The sequence below is a fragment of the Sceloporus occidentalis genome, unplaced genomic scaffold (genome assembly GCF_023333645.1).
Source record: "Sceloporus occidentalis isolate IW3139 unplaced genomic scaffold, rSceOcc1.0.p SCAF_36, whole genome shotgun sequence".
Lineage (NCBI taxonomy): Eukaryota > Metazoa > Chordata > Lepidosauria > Squamata > Phrynosomatidae > Sceloporus > Sceloporus occidentalis.
Genome location: NW_028317016.1, coordinates 486540 through 511705, shown reverse-complemented (window position 1 = coordinate 511705; position 25166 = coordinate 486540). Strand labels below are relative to the sequence as shown.

At 37.8% G+C, this 25166-nt stretch overlaps 1 protein-coding gene across 1 annotated transcript in view; it reads left to right on the top strand.

The window, feature by feature from the left end:
* The window catches only part of LOC149297835 (sodium-dependent proline transporter-like), a 35352-nt gene extending 11136 nt beyond the window's left edge, over positions 1-24216 (top strand). The window contains exons 3-14 of the mRNA XM_089488013.1: positions 1198-1329; positions 2675-2909; positions 3237-3375; positions 3724-3858; positions 4421-4524; positions 6677-6801; positions 15477-15589; positions 15673-15804; positions 15993-16092; positions 17069-17169; positions 19646-19813; positions 24013-24216. Coding sequence (XP_089344139.1) covers positions 1198-1329; positions 2675-2909; positions 3237-3375; positions 3724-3858; positions 4421-4524; positions 6677-6801; positions 15477-15589; positions 15673-15804; positions 15993-16092; positions 17069-17169; positions 19646-19813; positions 24013-24216 — 1688 coding nt within the window. The remainder of the gene's footprint in view (positions 1-1197; positions 1330-2674; positions 2910-3236; positions 3376-3723; positions 3859-4420; positions 4525-6676; positions 6802-15476; positions 15590-15672; positions 15805-15992; positions 16093-17068; positions 17170-19645; positions 19814-24012) is intronic.
* The last annotated feature ends 950 nt before the right edge of the window (positions 24217-25166 follow it).

Genomic DNA, 25166 nt, shown 5'->3' with positions numbered 1-25166 from the left:
ATCTTTGCACCAAATTAGGGCATCCACGAATTTCATATGATGATGCTGTCAGACATATGAAAGGATTTTTGCCTAAATAATTAGACAATTTAAGTTGATAAATCATAACATGACATTGAGCAGCCATCTTGGATCCTGGTGGAACTAAGTCTCTGATAGCCGTCAGAAAATAACTAATTTGCAGCCAGTATTGAATACTTTGCTTCTAATAAGGAAGTTCTGTCCACCATTGAATGAGTTGCATTTTCCTTTTAGCAAGACATTAAAATGACAGAAATGCATGGCACTAATGTCGCAATGTAATCATATTATCAACAACAATAACTAAACAGGGATGAGATAACTTATTAGAGAGCAATAATCATTCTTGAGAACAGAAAGTTAAGATGGCTGCCCCAATTGAATATCGATACAGGGTACATTTGTACTTCAAATTTTAATACATATGTATTTCTCACTTTGCTCTGTAAATGCCACTACTTAGATTTTTTTAAACATATAGAACTGTGAAGTATAGGATCTTGAAAAAATCAATAAATCTTGTTCTATTGCTGTGTACTAATGCTATGGATCTATGCCACCCAATACAATAAGCCTTGACTGCCCACCAGACAATGCTACAGTAGATGTGACTATGAGACATATTCATATGCGTAACATGTAATTAGTGGGCATAGGCAGTTTAATTTCAAATATGGCTCTAATTTTTCCTTATAGATTTCCAGCTGATTGAATTAAAATCCACACAGTTCTAAGCTTTCATTGGTACAATTACATTTTAAAATGATCATAGGTTTGTTTGTAGAAAACGCATAAATAGATGAGATAATTTCACACCAGTTATTGTATATCTTATCTGTCGTGATGCTTGAATAGCCACAAAGGGAAATGTCTGATGGTACAACCAGTGAAGAGTAATGGGGAAAACATACCAGGCATTAAATACCTCATTGTGACATATGAAGTTTATGGAGCAAAAGGGCTGGGAGACCCCACATGGGCAAACCTGGAGAATGGGAGCAACTTAGTTGTGCTATCTATTACAGGCAGATAACTGGATAATGTATAATGTATCCTCATGCCGCTGTGCTGAAGTATAAACAAAGACAAGTTCCATATCCTGTTAGTTAAGCCAAGAAGGCTTCCATAGTTACTATGTTATAATATTATCCCTGCTAAGTCTACTTCATGTTCCAGGGGCTTTCCTCATTCCATACTTCATCATGCTGGCGGTTTGTGGTATCCCTCTATTCTTCATGGAGCTGTCTCTCGGGCAGTTCTCGAGTCTTGGGCCACTGGCTGTGTGGAAGATAAGCCCACTTTTCAAAGGTAAGTGTGCTGCAGTAATAGTAGAAGGAACATTTTTCTGTGACACGTGTAATAAAATGTGTAATTAATTGGATGCAAGCACTAAAATAGTGTATGTAACCATGAAAGTAAATACCAAAAAACTGTTAATAAACAAAAAGTAAAACATGCAAAATATTGTAAAAATATTTAGATATTTATATAGTACACATGTAAAGAAGAGACAATGACAAAAAAACTGTATGTATGGCAATTTCAAATTGTTCAACATTTGTCTTGTTTATACAGTTTTGGCCACCACTCCATCCGTTTTTCTTAATTTCAGTTCCACAAGGAGCATCTAATGCATCATTCTAGAATGATGATCAAAGTTAAGTCAAAGGCTTTAAATTTGTATTACCAGACTATCAAATTTGGCCCGCTTCCAACTACACAATAATACAATTGATTAAGAAGAGCCTCTTCTTGCTGCTTATAGGTCTGTTTTGTGTGTTGATGAGACTTATTCTGCTCTCATTTGTTTATATTATACACTAATTCATTGATAAGCAGTCTCATAATTAATCCATTCCTTCTATATACCCAGGAAAAATATTTCATGGAGTACAATATTAAGTATTGATTTGCACTTCACAAATATATACAATTTCCAAATATATATATCAATCTCGATGAAAGAGAAATGCAATTTTCCAATTTAGTTATTCATAGGCACACATCTTGAGCAAAGGGCTGTGGTGAGACTCATGGTGGCAGGTCACTAAACTGTCAGCAACTCACAAGAGTTGGACTAAAGCATAATTGTAAATTCACTCAATTATTCTTAACTCACAAAAACATTGACATGAAACAAGGTCTGAGCCCCCCCCCATGTGTTGTGGTTCAGGGTGTAGTAAGTTAAATATAATTAAATATTATAAAACTCTCCAATCTTGTCCTGTTCCTGTTACTTTTGAGGTTTCAGTATGATTTTGCAAATTGCAGGTTAATGAATCCCTGATTTTCTTGCTTTTTTAATATGCATCAGCTTCACTATCCTGTAGTTGAGTGTATGCTTGTAAATTTGTGCGTTGGAGTCAAAGTAGTGAGTTTGCTCGTGAAAATTCGTATTTCCTCACCACATAACCACATAGGTATTGGTAATGGATACTAATCTTTATACAACTGTAGACATTTCAGACTATTTTTGTAAATGATGATGATAATTGTACATGCTATAAATAGATATGTAATCATATATTCAATCTATATATTTATATTTTCATGCACAATGTAATAATTTCCAAAATGTCTTTAATTATACAAAGTTTGTAAAAAAAATGAACATTTTGTGAACTTTTGTTGTATCTTCCTGTGTACTTCACAGGTGTTGGGATGGGAATGCTCCTAATTGTGGCCCTGGTGGCCATCTACTACAACATGATAATAGCCTATGTGCTATTCTACCTCTTCGCCTCTCTGACCAGCAGCCTACCCTGGGAGCACTGCGGCAACTGGTGGAACACTGAGCTCTGCCTGGACCACCATGTAATCCGGGCCAGCAACTCTGCGCTGCCAATCAACATGAGCAGCACAGTAAGCCCCAGCGAGGAGTACTGGAGGTGAGAGTGGTGGAGAGATAGGAGGTTCTGCCTGGAAATCTAGACCATGAATAATCATAGATATATCCCCTAATGGGAATCAGAGGATACTGTCTGTCTATCTATCTATCTATCTATCTATCTATATATCTATCAACCATTGTGGATACCAATTGACATTGTTGGCATTGACATTTCAGTAAATGCCTAATATTACCAAATGATTCCACAAACCTTGTACGGACACTTAACCCAAGATGTGGCATGTTACTTTTCCTTTTTTTGATAGATCGATCTATCTACCTATGTATTTTGTTAATACTCATTACAGTGATCACTTTCTTACAGTCGTTATGTTCTTCACATACAAGGAAGCACTGGAATTGGAGATCCAGGACAGATTAGATGGAAATTGTGTCTGTGTCTTCTCCTATCCTGGACCATTGTGTATCTCTGCATATTAAAGGGGGTAAAATCATCTGGCAAGGTAAGGATAATTGAAGTTTTTAAGTTTCCTAAGTTTGTTAAGGACTATAGTCGTAAAAACAGTACAAAAAAACTTGGACATCAACAAACAGTCAATGCTACAAAATGAAATAATTGCCTCCTTTAAACTTAATGTTTTTTATGCAGTGATTACTGTTTACATGTATGGGCTTGAGACAGTTCTCCCTGATATTGCCTTGCAGTTGTCATCATGGTATCTGCGTGCATTTCCCTTCATTCCATTGCAATATGGCACAGAATATCTGGCACCTTACAGATAATACAAAATAGTACTAAATGTATTGCTGTGAACAGTGTGGAAGTTTACTCATTCCTTTTCTTCTTGCAGGTTGTCTATTTTACAGCCACCTTTCCCTATCTAATTCTGGTCATGCTGTTAATTCGTGGAGCAACATTAGATGGTGCGTGGATAGGAATTAAGTTCTACCTTACCCCCCAGTTTGACCACCTGTTGTCTTCAAAGGTAAAAACATTGGTGTGACGGATAGATCCCATTTCATATCACTAAAGAAATAATGTACTTGTTGTGAGTGCATTGGAAACAGATAGAATATCCCTTAGTCAGTAAAGAAGTTAAGTTGCTTGAATATTTTTTTATGTACAAATTTTGGATCTAAAACTTTCGTGATGTTTGGGGCAATCTTGCCCTCATATGGCTTGTTTCATATGGCTTGTCAGTGAGCTGGACTTTAGAAATGCAATAATTATTAGATGCATTTTAATTTCACAAGATACAGTAAATTACAGATCTGAATTTTGTTTTTACTTTAAAATATCTTATTATGGACACTGCAAGTCGGTGTCTCTCAATGCTAGACTCCTTAAATAAAGGATTAACTGCCTGTCCTGATTATTATCGCTAGTATTTCTTTTTTAATGAAGTGGGCAGGATTATAGTATCTATAGATATTTGAACTTAATATACAGTCCTGTAAGTGAGAGACATTAAACCAATTAAACATTTTCCCAAGGTAGGATGTCTGTAATTTAGTGGTCTGGTTTTTATTTTATTGTCACTGATATAGGTGTGGATAGAGGCAGCCCTACAAATCTTTTACTCCCTTGGAGTCGGGTTTGGTGGTCTTCTCACGTTTGCCTCATATAACACATTCCATCAGAACATTTACAGGTAAGTGTGGTGTTATTTTCTGTTAGAGTGGATTAAAAATATCAATGTATTATAGAGACTAATCCTGTCTGTATAAAAATCTTATCTCAGCCTCTCTATCATAGCCTGGAGTTTCCCAGTATCCATCATTATACAGGACACTTATGTAAAATGTTCTGACCATACATGGGAACTTCCCAGAGTAACTACCTAGATCAGGGGCGTCCAACATGTGGCCCGCGGGCCAAATGCGCCCCGCGAGACCTTGAGGTGCGGCCCGCGTAAGATCGGCAGCCAGGGCAACCGATCTTACGCGGGCTGTATGTCAAGCCCTGCTACAACAAGAGCCCTGCTACTTACCAGTGGGAGGGTCTTTTTTACTGCAAAGAGGAAGCGGAACCCAGCAGAGTTCATGTGACATCACATGACTCTGCTCCAGTCCTTCTTCCTCTGTGCAGTACCAGAGAACGCAGAGGGAGGCCACGCCCCCTGCTGAAGTCTGTGAGCGGCATCGATGAGCTGCAGTGCAGGTAAGGGGGTGGGGAGGGTGTTTGAATGAGTATGCGTGATTGAGGGAATGAATCTGTGAATGAATGAGTATATGAATGAATGAGTGTGTGATATCATGGATGTGTAAGTGCTGGAACCTAGGCATGATGGGACTGTGATTGCTGTTAGCAATCACACTCCTATCATGCCAAGTCAGCCAGTACATGCTGAAACCTAGCTAGCTGCCCCCCTTGTGTATTGATGCTGCCAGCAGTATGGGGTCTGCACATCACTTACAGCCACCCTGTACCAGCATGTACTGGCTGACTTGGCATGATAGGAGTATGATTGCTAACAGCAATCACAGCAAGCACAGTCCCATCATGCCTAGGTACCTGCATTTACTGGTTGCCTGCCTGGGTATGATAGGAGTGTGATTGCTGTTATCAATCACACTCCTATCATGCCAAGTCATATTGCTAATTATTTTGTCCAATTGTGGTGTGTTACCTACTTTTATTAAAAATGTGAGTTTTTAGTATTATTTTTAAAGGTGGGGGGTCATTTTCGGTTTTGGCTAAGTGAATATTTTGGTCCAGAAGTTTAATTTTGGTGCATCCCTAGAATAAATAGAACTATTTCATTTTTAATTATCCTGAATTTGTAGTCACAACACTTTCTAGGCCCAGAAATCAGTGAGAGGAAAAGTAAAGGTTTTGTGTCATTTACTTTATTTGAATCTGCATATTTTATTAAAGGCCATATTTTCTCACAGTGAAAAATGAGTGCGGCCCTCGCACGTATACAATTCTGATGAAGTGGCCCACTGCAGAAAAAACTTGGACACCCCTGACCTAGATCCTTTACTCTTTGGGGCTGTGCTTTCATGAAATGGCACATCTAGCCACCTGAAGGGATGGGTTATTCACATATTGAGGCTGGACTAGTCTCAGACAGTAGAGTGGGAGGGAGGTCATTGGGAGTAGGTGACCCTGACCCAGAGACCCAAGAAGGCAAAAGTTCACCGGGAGACTCCAGGTCAAACTGGATAGTTTCAGGTATGGTTGTGACATATGATATCACTTGTGGTATAGTTAAACATCTGGATCATTTACTAATGTGTTCCATCTGTACCAAGCTCATTTAGAATTTTCAAAACACTCGAATTACAGAACATTACAGTTATTCGTCACTCAGTGATAGCAAAATGTTCCTACTGGTCCTGAGAGTACCATCATGACTGGAACAGGTAGAACACTACAAAGCTCAGAGTTTCTTCAAATTTAATGGAATTCCAGTGAAATTTAAAGCAAAAGTCAATGTAGAACTTTACAGATATGTATTGATGAAGACCATACTCACTACAGAAGGAAGGTAATACTTGCTCAATATTTTAAGAATTGCTTACAAAAAATCCTAATGAATGTTTAATCAGGCAAATATAGCTAAAGATATTTCTGTCTCAGGAGATGCAGTAATGTAGATTAAATGAATTGCAATATTATTTTTCAACAAATTCTCTAAGGTCTTCAGAGTTATTTATTCCTTTATGCAAAATATCCAATCTGTTATTTACACTAGTACATTAATAGATTTGCCTTCAGATAGCACCAGTGTTTGACATGGTGCTAAAATTATACAATGCTGGTCTCTAATCTGGGTTTTTTTTGTGTTGACATTACAGAGACACGTTCATTGTTACTCTTGGAAATGCCTTTACAAGTATAATAGCTGGATTTGCAATATTCTCAGTGTTGGGGTACATGTCTAAGGAACTTGGAGTCCCTGTTGATCAAGTTGCAAAAGCAGGTATATATTTTTATTTTAACTTTTAACTTACAACAGTTTATTAATTGTACATTTCAACTAAGTAGTTTTCATTTTGTGAATACAATGTGCATCTTGTTTATCATGCCCCTTTAAGATGATCTGTGTATGGCAATGATTTTTTTAGGAGAAGCAATACCATCTTTTATCACATGCATCTCTTAGTTAATTTGTACAAATATCTGAAAACGAGGAGAAACCTGAACGAAACAAACGAAGACGTAGCAGAAAATGGATTTTTGTTTGCGTGTTGCTTTTTTATTTACGCTGGCTCACAATTTTTCACTCTTACTCCTTCTGATACTCTTTCTCACACTCTCTCTTAATGTCTCCCTACCTTCTCTGCCGACCACTTCCGTGTCCCTGTCTCCTCTTCAAAAGCTCTACTTCTTCTCTTTTCACTTCTTGTTCTTCTATCGCCTTTCATAGTTTGCTTCTCCCCGCTATCATCTCAGTTAACCAGGCTTCCGAGAACCTCCGTTGCACACCCTCTCCCCCACGGAAAGAACGGGGAGAGGCTGTCCTCGTGGGGCGCCGTTGCTGCACCCTTTTGCGGAACTACTCCAAAAGGCCAGAATAATACACACGGATCAGCGAAGTAATAGAAGCTTTTTTTCCCACCTCTCTTTCTCGAATGCAAATCTATCTGCATTATTTTGGCTGCTTGGGGTCGGGGGGAGGGGGTGTGCGAGGAGGCTTTGCCCTTTTGAGGAAGCGCTTCACGGAGCTGCGAAAAAGTTGACAGGGACAAGTGGTTGGCAGAGAAGGTAGGGAGACATTGAGAGACACTGTGCATCAGGGATATTCTTGTGTCCGTCAGGGAGAAAAAAAATTTTGGGAGACTCTCTAAAATTCCAGGAGACTTAGGACTTCTGTAGTATGGTGGTGTGTCTAGGGACAATTATGGGTTGCTACTCAGAAATCTATATTACATTAGAACAGTTTTGATCTTGATATAGAAAACCCCTATAAGTTCATGCACTACCGTATTTGCCCGATTATAAGACAAGGTTTTTTTCAGAGCAAATGCTCTGAAAAAGAACCATCGTCTTATATTCGGAGTCGCCTTCTAATCAGACCTCAAATAGAGGTCTGACTACAAGACTATTATTATTATCTTTTATTTATATAGCGCCAACAATTTACGCAGCACTTAATACAATCCATATATTCAAGGGGTACGACAAGACGAGAATTGACAGACTAAGACAAACCGATACATTACGTGTAGAGAGACTAAGATCCAGATCCCCCGCAGCGCTGCAGGGCACCTGGATCCTCCTCTCCGGCAGGCGGTAGAGGTCTGTGCGATGTGTGCAGGCAACCTCCGCTGTTACCGGCACTTCTGGCGGGGCTTCTATGATGGAGCACCGGCGTCACATGACCTTCCGGTGCTCATTCATAGAAGCCACGGCGGAAGTGCCGGCAGCAGCAGAGGTTGTCTGTGCGCATCGCGCAGACATTCACCGGCTGCCCCCGCTAGACACCAAGGAATCTGAAGCACGGGGAGAAGTCTAGGGAAGCCCTGTTGAGTCGGGGGAGGGAAAGAATGGCATATTGGGGGTATAAGGGCTTTCTGGAGGCCGAGTGGCATATAGGGGGATAAAAAGAATATCAGGGAGGCAGAGTGGCATATGGGAGGTTAAAAAGAATATCAGGGAGGCAGTGTGGCATATAGGGGTTAAAAGGAATATCAGGGAGGCAGACTGGCATATAAGGGGGTATAAGGCATATCGGGGGGCAGATGTACATAACTGGGGGCAGGTTGGCAAATAAAAGGAAATAAAAAAATGCATTTTTCTCAATCATAGTATTAAATATGAAAAAAATGTTTACATGTGAATTAATATTTTCTAGTAAAACTTTTTTCTTATAGGGTAGTCTTATATTCAGGCTTTTTTTTTTCTTCCCTAAATTATTATTCAAATTTTGGGGAGTCCTCTTATAATCGAGCAAATACAGTAATACAACTAGAACATTGGAAATTTGTTGTCGGTAAATAATACAAATTGCCTGTTGCCTGCCTGAGCTTCATTTGCCAAAAATAGGCTGTGGTCTTCTGAAGTGCCTGAACAATAGAAATCTTGAGCCTTTACGTGATGGAACAATATGTTACAAAGCTCGGAGTAGCTAATGTATTCATTGAAGCTTCAATCAATATGTTTCCTCTAAAATAGAAATGCTGGTTTCCAGTGTTATTATAGAAATTGTCTAAGCTAAGATAAGAGCTCGTGCTCTTATCTTTATATAAAATCCTTTGGAAAGCAAACAAATTCATTTGTATCCACAGATCAGAAAGATCTAGTAGCCATTATATATATATATATATATATATATATATATATATATATATATATATATATAGGTCTTTCAATATTACTAGGGTGCTTCCCTTTCTCTCAGCTGGCAATAGATTTACTTTTTTTTCCTGATAATCTTGGGCAAAAAAGAAAGCAGTCCAGAAAGCAAAACGATATATATATATATATATATATATATATATATATATATATATATATATATATACATACAATATATATATAAGATTATTTTCAGATGCCATGGCAGCACTGTGAGTATTAAACTTTAATGTTAACCCCATATTTAAGTATGCCAACTGATTTAACATAAATAGCTTAAAATATAGATGTGACTTTAACTGTAACTCCTTATTAAGCTATGCTAAATGACTTAGCATAGGAATAGTTCATATGTTTGGTATAGCTTTCTTATATGTTTACATAAGAAAACAGTGTGCAGTTTTTTGTAATAGTTGTCTGAGGCCCCAGATCTCCCAGATTGGCCGATGATATTAAGGTCAGGAGACTGATGGCCACTCCAGAACCTTCATCTTTTTGTGATGCAACCACTGGAGGATCAACTTGGCCTTGTGCTTAGGGTCATTGTCGTGCTGGAAAGTCCAAGATTGTCCCATGCGCATCTTTCGTGCAGAAGAATGCAAATAGTCTGCCAGTGTTTTCTGCATGCTGCATTCATATTGCCATCAATTTTCACCAGATTCCCTGTGCCTTTAGAGCTCACATCCCCCCAAAACATCAGTGAGCCACCACCTGCTTCACAATGGGGACGGATATTATTTTCGCTATAGGCCTTGTTGACCCCTTTCCAAACATAGCGCTTACGGTTGTGACCATAAAGATTTATTTTGGTCTTGTCACTCCAAATTACACTGTGCCAGAAGCTGTGAGGCGTGTCAAGGTGTTGTCGGGCATATTGTAACAGGGATTTTGTGTGGCATTGGCGCAGTAAAAGCGTCTTTCTGGCAACTCGACCATGCAGCTCATTTTTGTTCCAGTCTCATCATATTGTGCACCTTTAAAAACAACCACACTGTCCTTTTCCAGAGCAGCCCGTATTTCTCCGGAGGTTACCTGTGGGTTTTTCTTTGTATCCCGATTCTTCTGGCAGTTGTGGCTGAAATCTTTCTTGGTCTACCTGACCTTGGCTTGGTATCAAGAGGTCCCCGAATTTTCCACTTCTTAATAAGTGATTGAACAGTACTGACTGGCATTTTCAAGGCTTTGGATTTCTTTTTAAATCCTTTTCCATCTTTATAAAGTTCCGTTACCTTGTTACGCAGGTCTTTTGACAGTTCTTTTCTGCTCCCCATGGCTCAGTATATAGCCTGCTCAGTGCATCCACGTTAGAGCTAACAAACTAATTGACTATTTATACAAAGACACTTATTGTAATTTAAAAAGTGGGAAATTAACCTTTAATTGCCATTTTAACCTGTGTTTGTTACCTTGTGTGTCTGTAACAAGGCCAAATATTTAAGGGTATGTAAACTTTTGATCAGGTCCATTTGGGTGATTTCTGTTATGTGATAATAAATGGCTTCATATGATCACTAGCCATAAATAAAAGACTGTTTTTTTGTGTGTGATCAGTCTTATTTTCAAAGTCAATGCCAACACTTCACAATTTCTGCCAGGGTATGCACACTTTTGAGCTCAACTATATATATATATATATATATATATATATATATATATATACAGTGGATGTAGGATATGTCCTGGCTGATATCTGGACCTAGCCTACTTTTTGGCTCTACAGGACAGTGCATGGTGTGGGGACATTTTATTTTGTACAGGAATATTTTATTGTCACTTGAGCAAACATCACATTTGTTGCTAAAGCTGTCTGCAGGTGGTTTATCTCTGCAGCCTCCCACAGTGCTCTGTTGTTCCACAATAAATGCCATTCAGCTCATTCTAATAACTGTAAGTTCAGAATAATGGTTCTTATAACCGTGATTCTCGAGCCCTCAGGCGGAATCCATATGTAGTTCCATTAAGCCAGCAGAGTCAGTGAAATGCGTAAATCTTTCTGGCAATAAGGAAATGTGTTACAACTGATCCCAGGACTACAATGTACAGGCCTGTATAAATTCTGTAATACATTCCTATAGAGGAAAGATCTTTTGGACCCAGATACCTTTTCCACATCGTTTTGAAGGTTTTTATATGAGTATATCACTACATAAAAGCCAAGAAATAGCACTAAACGTGTTGAGAAATTAAATATGAAATATGGTATTTTTTATGTAAATGTCTTATTAAATTATATACATAGGTCACACGTGACAAAAAGTCTCTGTAAAGCACTTGCCCATAGCCACATGCCCTGGAATGCAAGTGCTACTCTTTGACCTCATGAACATTATCAGGTATGGTGGTGGCAGATTCAACTAGCCAGGCCGGGGGCACAGCTTCGATCTACCTGCTTTCTCTTAGATGTCCAGAAGCTTCTAAGTTTATCCCCTTACACAGATTGGGACACCTATGTTGTGGTGTGTGACAAGAGACACAAAGAGTGGAGCCCTAGACTAAAGTGTGTGGTAGGAGGACAATGACAACCTGCCCACCTTACCTGAAGAGCCAGATTGCACCAGTTAGCTAGAGAGCACCATTAATGTTACAGCTCCATGGTCCAATCCCCTAATCCCCCATTTCCTAACACTTGTCATATACTTATACTATCTCTTTAATAGTATAACTGTCTGCATCCCACATGGGATGCCTGTTGTTGTTACACATTCAACTAGCCAGATGGTTTCTTTCTTCTAATGCTGGATTCTGCTGGGATTCACATTTTTTTGGCAGTCTTTACATTTCCTGTCTGTTAATTCCACTGCTCTTGCTCTAATTATTTAGAGTTCCACATGTCATTATTATCATCACTGTTCTGGCAAGGCATAACTTTTTTTTATCATTCTAGTTTTTCCATAGAAAAACAGAATACTATCAACGAAAGTGTAATAGACTGCCAACAAAGAGGAGCAGTAATTTAACTTAAAGGGAGAAATAAAGGGGAGAATTAATCAAAGAAATCTAGGGAACGGGAAGTTAAGATGACTAGATTATTTTCTTATGAAACTACTGGGGGTCCAAAACTCATCACTATCTGCCAGTTAAATGTTTTTCCTCTCCTCCCCTTCCTTTTTTTCTCTCCTTTCATCTGTTTTTGCTATTTCATCCTTTCATCCTATGGATCAATTTTCTCTTTCTTCTCTCTCCTTTCTCTGTCATTCTGCTACCTTTCTGTCCATTTATTGTTCCATCTATTTTATTTCTTTTCAATATTGTCTTTCTCTCTGCTAACCACACCCTTAACACCCCCCCCCCAAAATACCTCTCAATAAGTGCCCAAGAAATTACCGGTAAAAGGTGTCAACCCCAGATACAATTAGTCTGTAGGAGAGTGCCCTAGGATTTTGGCCTCTTCTTTCCTAACAATCCATTGTATTTGGCTTATCTGGGCTTAAACCTTCCACCTACTTTGCTGAATTTAGTGCTTTTATAATATATACACCTGCAGAGTTAGAGAATCAATCATAGTACTGCTAAATAGTCAAATACTTCAAATATTTAATTGTGTAGAATTTTGTCTTGTACATAATTTGGATGAATAACTATACTGCAGAGACATAAGAGGAAACTGAATCCATGTTTTCATAGTTCTATCCCTTCCTTTGTATTATCTTTTTTCTATTTAATTAAATAACTCTTGTCTTGGCTTTTACATGTTTTACAAGATTTTACAAGATTTAAAAGTGTCTTATGTTTCCTTTAACCAATATTATCCTTAATTATGTTACAAGTTTTTGCCCTTGTTTGACTTCAAATCAAACATGCTTACTGATGATCACACACAGATGCTGTACATACAGATTCTAATCTTCCATACTTAAACATAACTTATTTCCCAGTTTAATTGCCTGCCAACACAAATCATATAAACCTCACCAATACACAGCCCGCCAATTTATTTCCATCTCCCTCTTTATTATTCTACCTTTGTTTTATTCCTGTTTTATCAACTTTTTAAAATACGGTATATAATATCAAGATATTTGATATCTATGTAAGGGCAATCTGTAACCTGGTGGTATATAAAAACCCATTTCTTATAGGAGCATAATTCATAACTACATTAAATGATATTAGGAACAATAGTGTAATATATCCCACATAAACTTGTACAAAATCAAAGCAATGCATTTACAGAAGAATCTTTAATCATTTTCGGCAAGGACAAACTCAATAAACAGAGTTCTATTATAACAACACATTTAATATGAAAATCATAGTGATAGTGAAGTCTATTTACTAAAATGTGGGTTTGCAGACGATGTATACTGTAGAAAAGTTCCACAAGTTGGATTGACGTCCATCTAGCAATTTCGCAATTGCAAACGTGTCAATAGAAACAACACTTCGCTTGCATACACTGATTAGAAGGAGAGTGAAGCTGATTTGAGTTGAAAAAGGTTGGCAACTTGCAGATCCATGTACCTTCTAGATGATTGTAAGATGCGAATGAGAGTTGGAGTTCCAAGTTCACCTTGAATCTTTGGGGGGATTTGAAATGTTACATTGGCGTTAGTCAACACCCTAGGGATTAAGAAAAATCCATTTACAAAAAAATAAAGATCAATAAAAGAAGTTGACACCAGGAAGGACATCCAGTTATGACTCCCTTGCTTAAAAGAATCCATTTTTATTATGTTTTCATTATTGTAATTTTTTCTTAAAAAATGTGTGCAAGTTGCAAGTGGGGGCATGTGAGTTGAGCTCAACTTGCATGCCCTCACCTCCATCTTGTCCAATTTAAAGTGGCATGCAATAATATGTTTACAAGAAGAAAACAATTAACGTAAACAACACCATCTTTTTTTTCTATAATGTCTTACTAAATTACTTTAGTTAGCTATTATTAGGCTACAAAACTATGAAAAATTTCCCCCTTTGACCATTTGAAATGTTGGGATTGTGCAGCCACAGTTATAATTTTCATGTATATGTAGATGAAATAATGGTAAATGGTAAAACTTTAACCTAGAATAAAAAAAACTATATAAACCTGTAATGACTGGTCTAGACCAGTCACAAACAGGCTGTCATTTTTTAATATCACAGCTTGAGCACATGCATCTCAATAAAAATTCATTATACAAATTGTTTTCAGGCAAGTATACACATCGTTATTGGCTTGTTTAAGGTCATTGAGGGCTGGGGTTGTGTACCACTGGCCTTGAATAACTTTTTAACTTTTGTAAAACCATTAGTTTGTAAGTTAGTTCTCCACCTGGTGGTATACATATACCACATATAATAAAAATATCAAAAGGCAATAAATTTAACACATATTAATATTCAACAAATGCTGTCTCACCTAAAAAGAATTTGGTCCTTGTACAGTTCAGCTGTTGTTGCAGACTCTGTAAGCATAGGATCCACATCTGCATTACCCCTCCCCGGAGGTCCAATCTAAAAGTATTTGTTATTATGCATAAATGGCCGAATCAGTGTTGAAACTACAGGTGTGACCCCTATGACCCCTTGTGTCTGTCTCCTCGTACCAGTTCAAAACCTTTTAGAAAATTGTGGTCCATGTTGAAGGGCCCTTTCTAACCTTTTTTGAATCGGCATGGGGAGATGGGAACGTATCGGGGTCACAGCGGAAACAGAAAGCCGAGTGAGCGGCGGGAGGTGGGATGTATGTATATGTGTTTGTATGCATGTATGTATGTGAGCATGGATGTATAATTGTGTGTGTGAGCATGGATGTATAATTGTGTGTGAGCATGGATATGTTATTGTGTGTGTAAGCATGAATGTGTAATTGTGTGAGCAAGGATGTGTAATTGTGTGTAAGCATGGATGTGTAATTGTGTGTGTGAGCATGGATGTGTAACTGTGTGTGAGCATGGATGTGTAATTGTGTGCACCTGTGTATACATACAATGTATGTATAATTGTATGTATGAGCATGCATGTGAGAATGGTGTGTGTGAGCATAGATGTATAATTGTGCGTATGTGAGCATGGATGTGTAATTGTGTGTGTGTGAGCAGGGATGTGTAATTGTGAGTATGTGAGCAAGGATGTGTGAGCATGGATATATGTAATTGTGTGTGTATGAGCGAACATGGATGTGTAAGTGTTTGTGTGTCAGCATATATGTGTAAGTGGGGTGAGATGGAGTGTGTGTTAGAATGAATGTGTACATGTGTTTTAGTGAGTATGAGTAAGTGTGTGTAATTGTATACGTGTGTATGTTATTAATGGTTCTATTCCCCACTGAGATATTTATTTAACATAATGAAAGCAATACTTTGTATCTTGTAGGTCCTGGCCTTGCCTTTGTTGTTTATCCACAGGCTATGACAATGCTTCCTCTGTCTCCTTTCTGGTCCTTCCTCTTCTTCTTCATGCTTCTAACACTCGGCTTGGATAGCCAAGTAAGTCTTCATTGAAAATGCACGTCTACATTTCATCATATATGTGCTGTATTCATCAATGTAATTATTTGTTCTCCTTGCAGTTTGCATTCATGGAGACCATTGTAACGGCCATCACAGATGAATTTCCGTACTACCTAAGACCAAAGAAGGCTTTCTTTTCTGCTATTATCTGCATTATTTTGTTCCTGCTAGGGCTAATTCTAACAACAGATGTAAGTTTTACTTCTATAGAAAAGCCTTTTTTAATAACAGGCCATAGAGAAGTTGAGAGTTCCATATTAATTAATATGTGTTTAGAGGGCCTCTACTTGAACAAGCCACTTGATGTCAAATTACAAAGTGTAACACTATACAATGTACATTGTCTGAAAGCATGATTCTAAATTGTTTCTCTCTTCAGGGTGGAATGTATTGGTTGGTGTTGCTGGATGACTACAGTGCCGGGTTTGGCCTTCTGGTATTAGTAATCACCTTCTGTCTCGTGGTCTCTCGAGTGTATGGTAAGAACATAACCCTTCATGTTAACTTCATGTTTACTTAAATGTGTTGTTTCATTTAGACGGGACATTTTTTGCACTCTGTAGGTTAAACAAATAAATATTTCAGATCTATCACTGTATTATTTCCCTTGAAGGTATAATTTCAAAATATCAACAAAGAAACACTTAAGAAGCCTTTCTAGTTTCTGTGAAAACAATCTATCAATGCCTGCTTGTCACATGAGACGTTTGCCCAGAAGTGAGAAAAGATTATATACAGAATGAACCCCTTAAGGACAATGGGCGGTCCCTAAACCCATTGAAAACAATGCATTTTGTAAGGCTTTGTCCTTAAGGGGTTAAAGATAGAAAGCTGCATTTACCAGCCGTATTTATCGGCCGATTGTTAATGGACACAACCTTGAGAAAAAACATTTCCAGACGTACTTCGCAACTTTCCAAAGCCACTATATTAGTGTATTCCTTACCCACTGACTGTTCAAACTTCTTGGGGCCCAACATCATCGAGGCAATACAGTCGTAGAAGGGGAGACCCAGGTTTACTGATCCACCCACATTTCGCAGAAAGAATATTTCTTGATTTTCACCTTCCCCTACATGTTTCCTTTCTTAGAACAGCCATCTGCCCAAGCGCTTTAATTTAGTTTTCTGTTTTCCACTTAATGTCACCCACAGGCTTATTTATTGTCAGCGAAATTCAGATTAACTCTGTGTTATATATATGGTTGTAGTCAATACAATGAAGTCAATAAAGTGGATTTGAGGATTCCATTAAAAAAAAACATAGCGGTATAACTAATTTGACTATAAGAGCTGTAATGATTTGATTTTGGTCAAATATACTCTCTATGATTGTAGTCCTTTTGGAGACCCATATTAGGATCCATATATGTACAATCAATCAATGTAATTATTGCCTAGTTATACAACTTCTATTATAATAAAAGCAATTTAACAGCTCACATGTTTCCTCCAGGAATGAAGAATTTTTGCAGAGATATCCAAATGATGCTTGGATTCAAGCCAGGAATCTACTTCAAAGCTTGTTGGACCTTTCTATCACCAGTTACACTATTGGTAAGCTTCAGATATGGCCATTTGATATTTAAAAGATTGTTTAAGATAAAACATTGGTTATGCTATCTTGAGTTCAAAATAACCTTAGCAGATGTGTCATTTTATTTTTTTTCTCGTTTTTAGAAGCCTTTCTGTGTTTCTATGGCAACAGTGGCTGTCTTTGTTTTACATGACAATTTATTATTTGTGGCTAAAAGAAATTAAATAAAATGACATAATATTTAACATTTAACAGAGTGGGTGGAACAGCACCGTTGATAAAAAAAAACATTCTCATGAATTTCAGTCTGTGATCTTTCTAGTATAGATGACATGGATGATTGATCTTGGTGCAAATATAAAAAAATTGCACTCCTTATGTAGTTTAATAAAAAATTATTAGCTACCAAAATATTAGATAAACATTGGAAATGGTGCACAAAACAACAAAATATACAAGTAGATACTCAGTATCCATGCTTTATATACAACAAGGAATACTTGAAACCTAGATAGAGGAAGGGGTGGGGTTTACACTGGAAGAGGTGTGTCCTAGTTAGAAAAGGGTTGGGCAAATTAAGATTAGGGGACATATACATTTAGTCAAGCCTATGGCAGCACAAAACATAAATATACTACTGCCCACAGGACATGCCCAGCACTCTGATTGCACACATAGGGCTTGCCCCAACATCCAGATGGCACCCATAGGACTTGCGCCTGCACCCAGAGTGCATCCAGTGCCCTAGAACCCAGATTCAGGGGCGCACCTAGAGTATTTCACACCTGGGACGGATCCTGTATGTGACACTTTAAAATGTAAAGACACCCACAAAAAAAATAATGTTGGCAAAAATATTTATTTCACAAATTTGTAAACTGTAAATATATTAATTTATAAATAAATTAAATACGGTTAAATAAATAAAATTTACTGACAGGTACAGCATAACTCCCATCACTATATACTGAGCCAGACATTGATATGGTAGGCCTCTGCCCCTAAAACAACCTGCCTGCGCCATCACAGCCACATAACGCAGGCCCACAGCTTACTGCCGTGGTGCCCGCTCACTCTGTGAGGAAACTCTCTTTTATTGCCCAAGGGAAGCAGGAACCTGGATGAGAAAATTGTGTTTACTCGTACAGTGTGCAAACTCCACAGCGGTAAGCTGCGGGCCCATGTTAGGTGGCCATGAGGCCACAAAGACATCTGATAAGTTCATACAGAGGTGATATATGACTATATATTGAGAATGGAATCCACAAGTGATGGAGGGTCAAAAAACACAGTTGGATTGGATCATGCCATATAATAGGAGAGACAGACACAGAAAAGTGTGCAGGTAGCAGGACTGTTGAGGAAAGCCTCAACTGTGTGTATGACAGATTGCATTGTCCCTTGGGTCAAAGAACTCCCCATCTCTGAATAGGCAAACACATTGCGATATCTATCTATAAATACATTCTGCCTTGGACGATTGGTTAATTGCATCATTTACACATCATAATCTACAGAAAAGCAGCAGGCGCTCATTCATTGCTCAGCATTTTATATAATCTTTGCCTTTCATCTGTCTATATTTACTGTATTGGAGAAATAATATGTGTGTTTGTGAATATCATTTGTATTTGTATCATTTATTTACCTATGTTGTACCACTTCTCTGTGAAAATATGTACAAGTGGAGCAGAGTGATTTGCTTTGACATTATCTGTGTCCTCATTTAACCTACCCTGTGCAATAGAATTGTAAATAAATGTAAAAACCAGCTTGCATGTGGCACAAAAGGTAAAGGTTGAAAAAACATTAGTACTTATCCCCTTCTCTGACCTAAAAGTGCCATATCCAGCATTAGGATATGATCAGGTTTTACATCTGACTCCTAGATTCGGTGTTCTAGGTTGAGTCTTATAATCTTTGTAAATATTGATTAAATATGTCATAAAGCAGGTAATGGGTGTTAAGATCATTTGACTTTGTTTTTCGGCATTAACAACTGTGACTCATACACAGAAGCATGTGAGAGTCTCTGTGCCCCCCTTTGTCACACATCTCACCTTCCCCGCTCTCCTGATATAACCCTGTTTTACCTCTGCCTTCTTCTTGCTCTACTTTTCTGTACCAGTGTCTCTCTTCCATTGATTGCAATGATCCATAGGGTACATCTCAACCTACATGATTTGGTGTCAGGCTAAAATTACATAAGCCTTTTATATAATTGCAAAGTGATGGTCACACCACAATATTTATTTAAATTATTGTCTAACTGGGAACATAAAAGGCCTTGTTTTTTCTTTCTATTACACCTAACTGGAACACCTACAGTTTCTGTTGCAGCTCATCATTATTAACCAAACGTAGTTGACACATTTGATCTGTTAAAATCCGCCAAGATTAACAAAGAAGAACATTACTTATCTTGCGAAACACAATCATGAAAACAAAGTTAAGTTCTGTTTGTTTTGAAATGCACATTCTGTTTTGTGTCCTTAGGGCTTATTGGCTTACAGTATAATAAAATATCAACCATCTCAGTATGGAAGCTACCAGTTCCCTTTATGGTCAGAAGCTCTGGGTATTCTCATGGGGCTCATGTCTTGCATGATGATCCCCATTGGGATGTTGGTTGCCGTTCTACAGGAAGAAGGAACGTTTTGGGAGGTAAGTTTCAAGGTTTTTTCATGATTTGTTCTTATTCTTGGACTTTGGGCCTCTTTTTGCATTTGGGTGGCTGATGAGAGATCTGGTTAATTTTGTCTGGTGTAATCTCCCCATATGTATGTTAATTCTAGCACAATTTTGTATAACTTGTGGGAATGGAATGAGTCTTACATGTTTTTAACTGTCCTGTATGGTACCTCATTAGGAAACACCATGTATGCTACAAATCTGAACGATTAAGTTGTGTATGTCATCTGTATGATTATGACATTTTTCTATTAACTAATCTTTACATTTTCTGCAATTGTTCTAGCACAAATTTATTTTTATATTATACATTAATGCTGTAAATATAAATACTGCTTAGAAGATAAAATGAGTCCCTTTAAAGTCAGAATCTCGAAAATTCTATTTTCATGATCATTACATTGAGGTTTGACAATTATAAACAGTAAAAAATCAGAATTCTGTTAATTGAGGGTGCACAGACTGGAGCAGACGGATGTAAATTTGGTTAAATCATTTAGAAAAGCTAATCATTTGAAATAACTTAAGGGCATTGGGCATAGGAAAATCCCTCCCCTGTAAAAATGAATGCCGATATATGGGCCATGTATATATATACATAAGATGGAGTTTTAGCAGCTGATTCACCTCTTACTACCTGTATATGGAGAATTAATTTCCATCCCCCCATAGATATATATCACACACCGTTTTTCTGCAGGCTGATCCATGCTACATTGCCATGGCAACCACACATTTAGTGAGTCTTCTGTTACCGTTTCTTGTTATTTATGAATCATAATAACAGTGTGACTTACAGAGTTAATCGCTTCTTGCTTCTTGCGCTGGGGACCAAGACCAAGAGAGGAAGCGTTGAAAAAAAACCCTGTCTAATCTAAAGAGCATTTCTGGAAACACATGAATGCAGAGCGACTCAAACACCAATAGGTCTTGAGTCATCATTTGCCTGTTGTTCAAAGCACAATACACTCAAAAGACAGATGTGTATCTCTGGATACATTTCCCACGTTACAGCCATAGTATAATATCTGTGATCAGAAGTAATCCACTATCCAGTGGACCAGATATTCACTATGCAGCTCTGAAATTAGATGAAACGTGTAACGCTACATCAAATATTCGTTACTGGTGAAAAAGGAGTATTTTCTGATGGTATCCAATACCTGTTTCAGCAGTATGTACAGTCTTATGTTAATAGGAGCAAGTTGCACTAGGCTAGTACCCCACTCCTCCCTCTGCACTTACCTTGGAGAAGGGGCTTCTCTAGTATCTAGCACTTATTTGTTGTATCCTGAGGCTGTGCCTTAAAAGGTTGTGTGGTGTCAGAGACAGATAATACTGAGATCACCGCCAGCTGAAGCAAGGACCCCTGGAATGTATAGAGACTCATAGACCTTCTCAAGAGTTTGTGGCTTATGTATATGGGCCAGATACTATTAAAATCACTAGCTACATCTGAACTGAAGCCTCTTTGCCTAATATGCCCCCCCCTTGGGCCTGCTATCCTAAGCATAGCTTTTCTAGACCAACATATGTATTCTTAAAATAGTTTGCAATCTGCTTGCTGATGTATGGAACCATAAAGAATGGACATGTCTGCAAAAGCCTGGAGAGATGCAGGTAATCACTGTAAGGAGGAGTGAGGTTCTGTCTTGTACTCCTCTTGAGCTGGTACAAGAGCCATGTGTTGGCATCAAGCATGGCTTTCACAGTTAAATGGGTTTATATGTGATCATGGTATGCCCTGTTGTTAATAAATAAGGCACTGAAAATAACTAGTGCTTTATTAGCTTTATTTAACTTTTATGCATTTTTTTATTTTATTTTGTTTTAGCAACATTTTTCATTTTATGAAAGATTTTAGATACGTTAATGCGGATCTTATATTCATACCGACTATCTAATCTTAAGTGGGACAGACCAGGTTTTTCAGCCCTCTATGCCAAGCCATTTTGCTTTCCTGATTTGCAGTGGTGGTTAATGGGCTGCTTGTGGAGAAATCCGAGGATTTCTCCTGAGCAGCCCACTGATCTGTAAAAATGACTGGGGTCTTTGCATCTGCAACACAGGCCTTTCAATCCAAGTTGTCACTTCACAACCTACTCAAGCAAAACACCAGGATATGACATCATATCCTTGCATTCTGCTTCATTAGGTCACCAATACTTTGAAAGCTGTAAAGATGTGTATTGCAAACAGACAGGCCTCAATGATGTCACAGGACAACCAGCAAGTTTCAATTCTTTAAAATAACGCCCTGCACTAGCCACATTTCCAGCCACTCATCTAATCTAAAATGGCAAATTAAAATATTGTGGGGTTTGTAGATCTAACAATGGATTACTAATAAACATATGTAAAGGTGTTCACAGGTTAAAATATTTGAAATCTAACATATAACATGCATTATCATACCGAGCTCAGGAAAACTTTACATAGAGATCGTCAATTTGTTTGTAAAAACACTCTCTATGCATCTGTGAAAACGAAAAAAAAGTATTCTTTTGTATTATTATTTAGGTAATATAAAACTTTAATAATATCACATTCTACAGTAAGCGGTACCTAAATGTTAAAAACCCACCTCATGTGTTTATCATGAGAGCAGCCCTTGAAATCTTAGGTTGAATACTCCTCCTCATTAAATTATGTAATCTTTATTGTTAAGTTGCTGATTTTGATGATTTTAGAATGAGTAAGGTGAGGAGAATTTAGCACAAGCTAAAGGTCATTTTAATAAATTATTTTTTGGAGGTTGAATTAAAAAATAAATAATATCTTTTAATAGATGACGCTTATCACAGCTAACTCTCATCTTTTGGCATTGTTGGAAAAATTCCATCTGAATCCCTCCACAGAAACGTTATTTTAAATGGGATAATCAATAAATAGACAGCAGGACATTCAGTAACATGTTCGGTAGACTTAGCAGTAAGTGAGGCTAATGAGTCTGTACACTGACGTAGCCGGGTTTTAATGAGCTTCTGTAGAAGCTGTAAGCAGACGGAGGGGGGAGGCCAAGCACTGCTGTTCCTACCAAAAGCTGGGCACAGATTATAGTTTTATAGAACAATTAAGTAGTGTCAAATCGTAATTTAGCATTTGCAAAACTGTTCAAATTAGGCAAAGTTTGCTGTATGTATAATATTATCATTATTGGAAATCGAGCAATTCCTCTGCCACCAAAGAAGGGCAGTAGGGTAAAAATAGTGGAAACAAAGAAAAATAATCAAGCAAAACCTATAAATAGCATGGCAGAATAGGCATGATGGGAGCAAAAGCATTTGTGAGCAGGTCCACAGTTTTGGCATCAGGCAGCTGCATAAAATAAGCTTTAAGCCAGCCTGTGTGTGCTGAGCCCCCAGGAGTAATATGGAGAGTGTAGATGCTACTCCAATTGGATTGGTCGCCTCATCCCCCCTTTAATAGCACAAGATGATTGGTAGTCCATTCTAATAGTATAACATGGGAAAGGTATGAGGCCCTCTGATTGGTTGCTGTTTAAAGAACTGGCTCTCTCCCTATAGGCCCACCTATATTTATTATAAACCCTCATTTTTATTGTTGTCTTGTCTGAATTCCTTCTATTAATTATTTTTTGCATGTTTTATTGCTCTCCTTTAATTTGTACTGGATAAAAGGCTCTGTTGTTCCCTTAATAAACAGTTGCTCTTGTTATACCTCTTAACAACTTCTCATGCTGGTTCTTGGTGGGCTAAAAGAGCTATATTACTTACCACACAGCTGCAAGCAGTAGAAGAGCTTCTAAGAGACCTTGGAGTTTGAAGAATGGTGTTAGCTGCAATTTAATGGTGATAAATGTAAAATAATGAACTTGGGACATAAAAATCCCAAGGCAGAATATAGCATTGATGCACTGTTAGTGACAACAGAAGAGTTGGATTTGGGAATAATGAAAGCAAGCAAAAAGCATTGGAAAAAGTAAGGAGGGTGGTAGGTTCCATAGCTAGAGGCATTAGAAGCAAAAAGAGCGAGGAACACATAGGAGATACATAAAATGTACATTTTAAAAATATAAATAAAAGTTATGGAGATTGAACAACTGTAGCTTGTGTATTTGTTTGGGCCACAACCCCCAGCATGCTCAGCTTTCAAAGTTATATATAAAAATTTCAGATAATTAACATATTTATGTTGACCTCTCCCCCCAGAGAATACAACAAGCCATCCGACCAGCTATGGACTGGGGTCCTTCCCTTGAAGAAAACAGGACAGGCATGTATGTGAACACCTTGGCTGGCAGTCAGTCACCCAAACCACTGATGGTCCACATGCGGAAATATGGAGGAATAACAAGTTATGAGAACACAGCTATTGAAGTTGATAAAGAGATAGAAGAAGAATCCATGATGTGATGTTGAAGAGTGAGGCAGTTGAACTCAGTAAGATAATGAGGCCTCTCTCCCTCCAGGGCTGGATCATGCTTCCCATACAAAGGACCTAACTATCCTTAGTAATGTGCCCAACCTGGCCTCTCCAGAAAGAGGTCTTAGATTAAAACATGCTATCACCTGGTAGCTCTTTGTTTGGTTTGTGGTTGTCCTATTTTGGTAATGTCACAAAATTTGTGACTCTGTGTGTACACGTTTTTGTGCTTGGGTGAACCCCTGTTACCTTAATGTCCTTTTTTAGGATGTATTAGTACAGGTGACCACAAATGTGTTGATGGTCTTACTAAAGTTTTTAATACAGACAATGTCCGGATATAGGGATCACATTATTAACCCAGTTTAACAAAACATAACTTTCAGGTGTTTGTCATAGACCTTTTTGTTGCATCTTCATGTTTAGTCATGGTGAGTTTTTTTTTTAAAAGCACCAGTCCCTAGTGATATGAATGTAACATATGACTTCAAAGGGCTTTATCAGGTAAATATTTTTCTAGACTAGAAGCAGAACCATAAGTAGTTATCCCACCCATATTTCCATAGTTCCTTTAGACTGGAAGAAAGCCATTATGCCTTGGAGCTGTCGAGACTGGTTCCATGGATAGAATTGCCGGGTGGACAGCTCCAGACAGATACAGCAGTGTCCAGCTCTGCTAATGCTCTAACTTTATCTGCTTTCATCCTGCCATGATCTCTAATTTTCTAAATCACATCAGACTTCCCTACCATTCCTTGCAACTAACCCATGCCATACATACATCATGAAAAGATGAATGGGATAACACTTTTTTAGCAACAAATTGCATACCTTTCTTCTAGACTAAATGTACCTATTTTTACTACCCAGTGTATGTCTATCAGTATTACGTAAATATCAGATCACAGATTATAAACAAGTATAAGAGGTGCAAGATTTG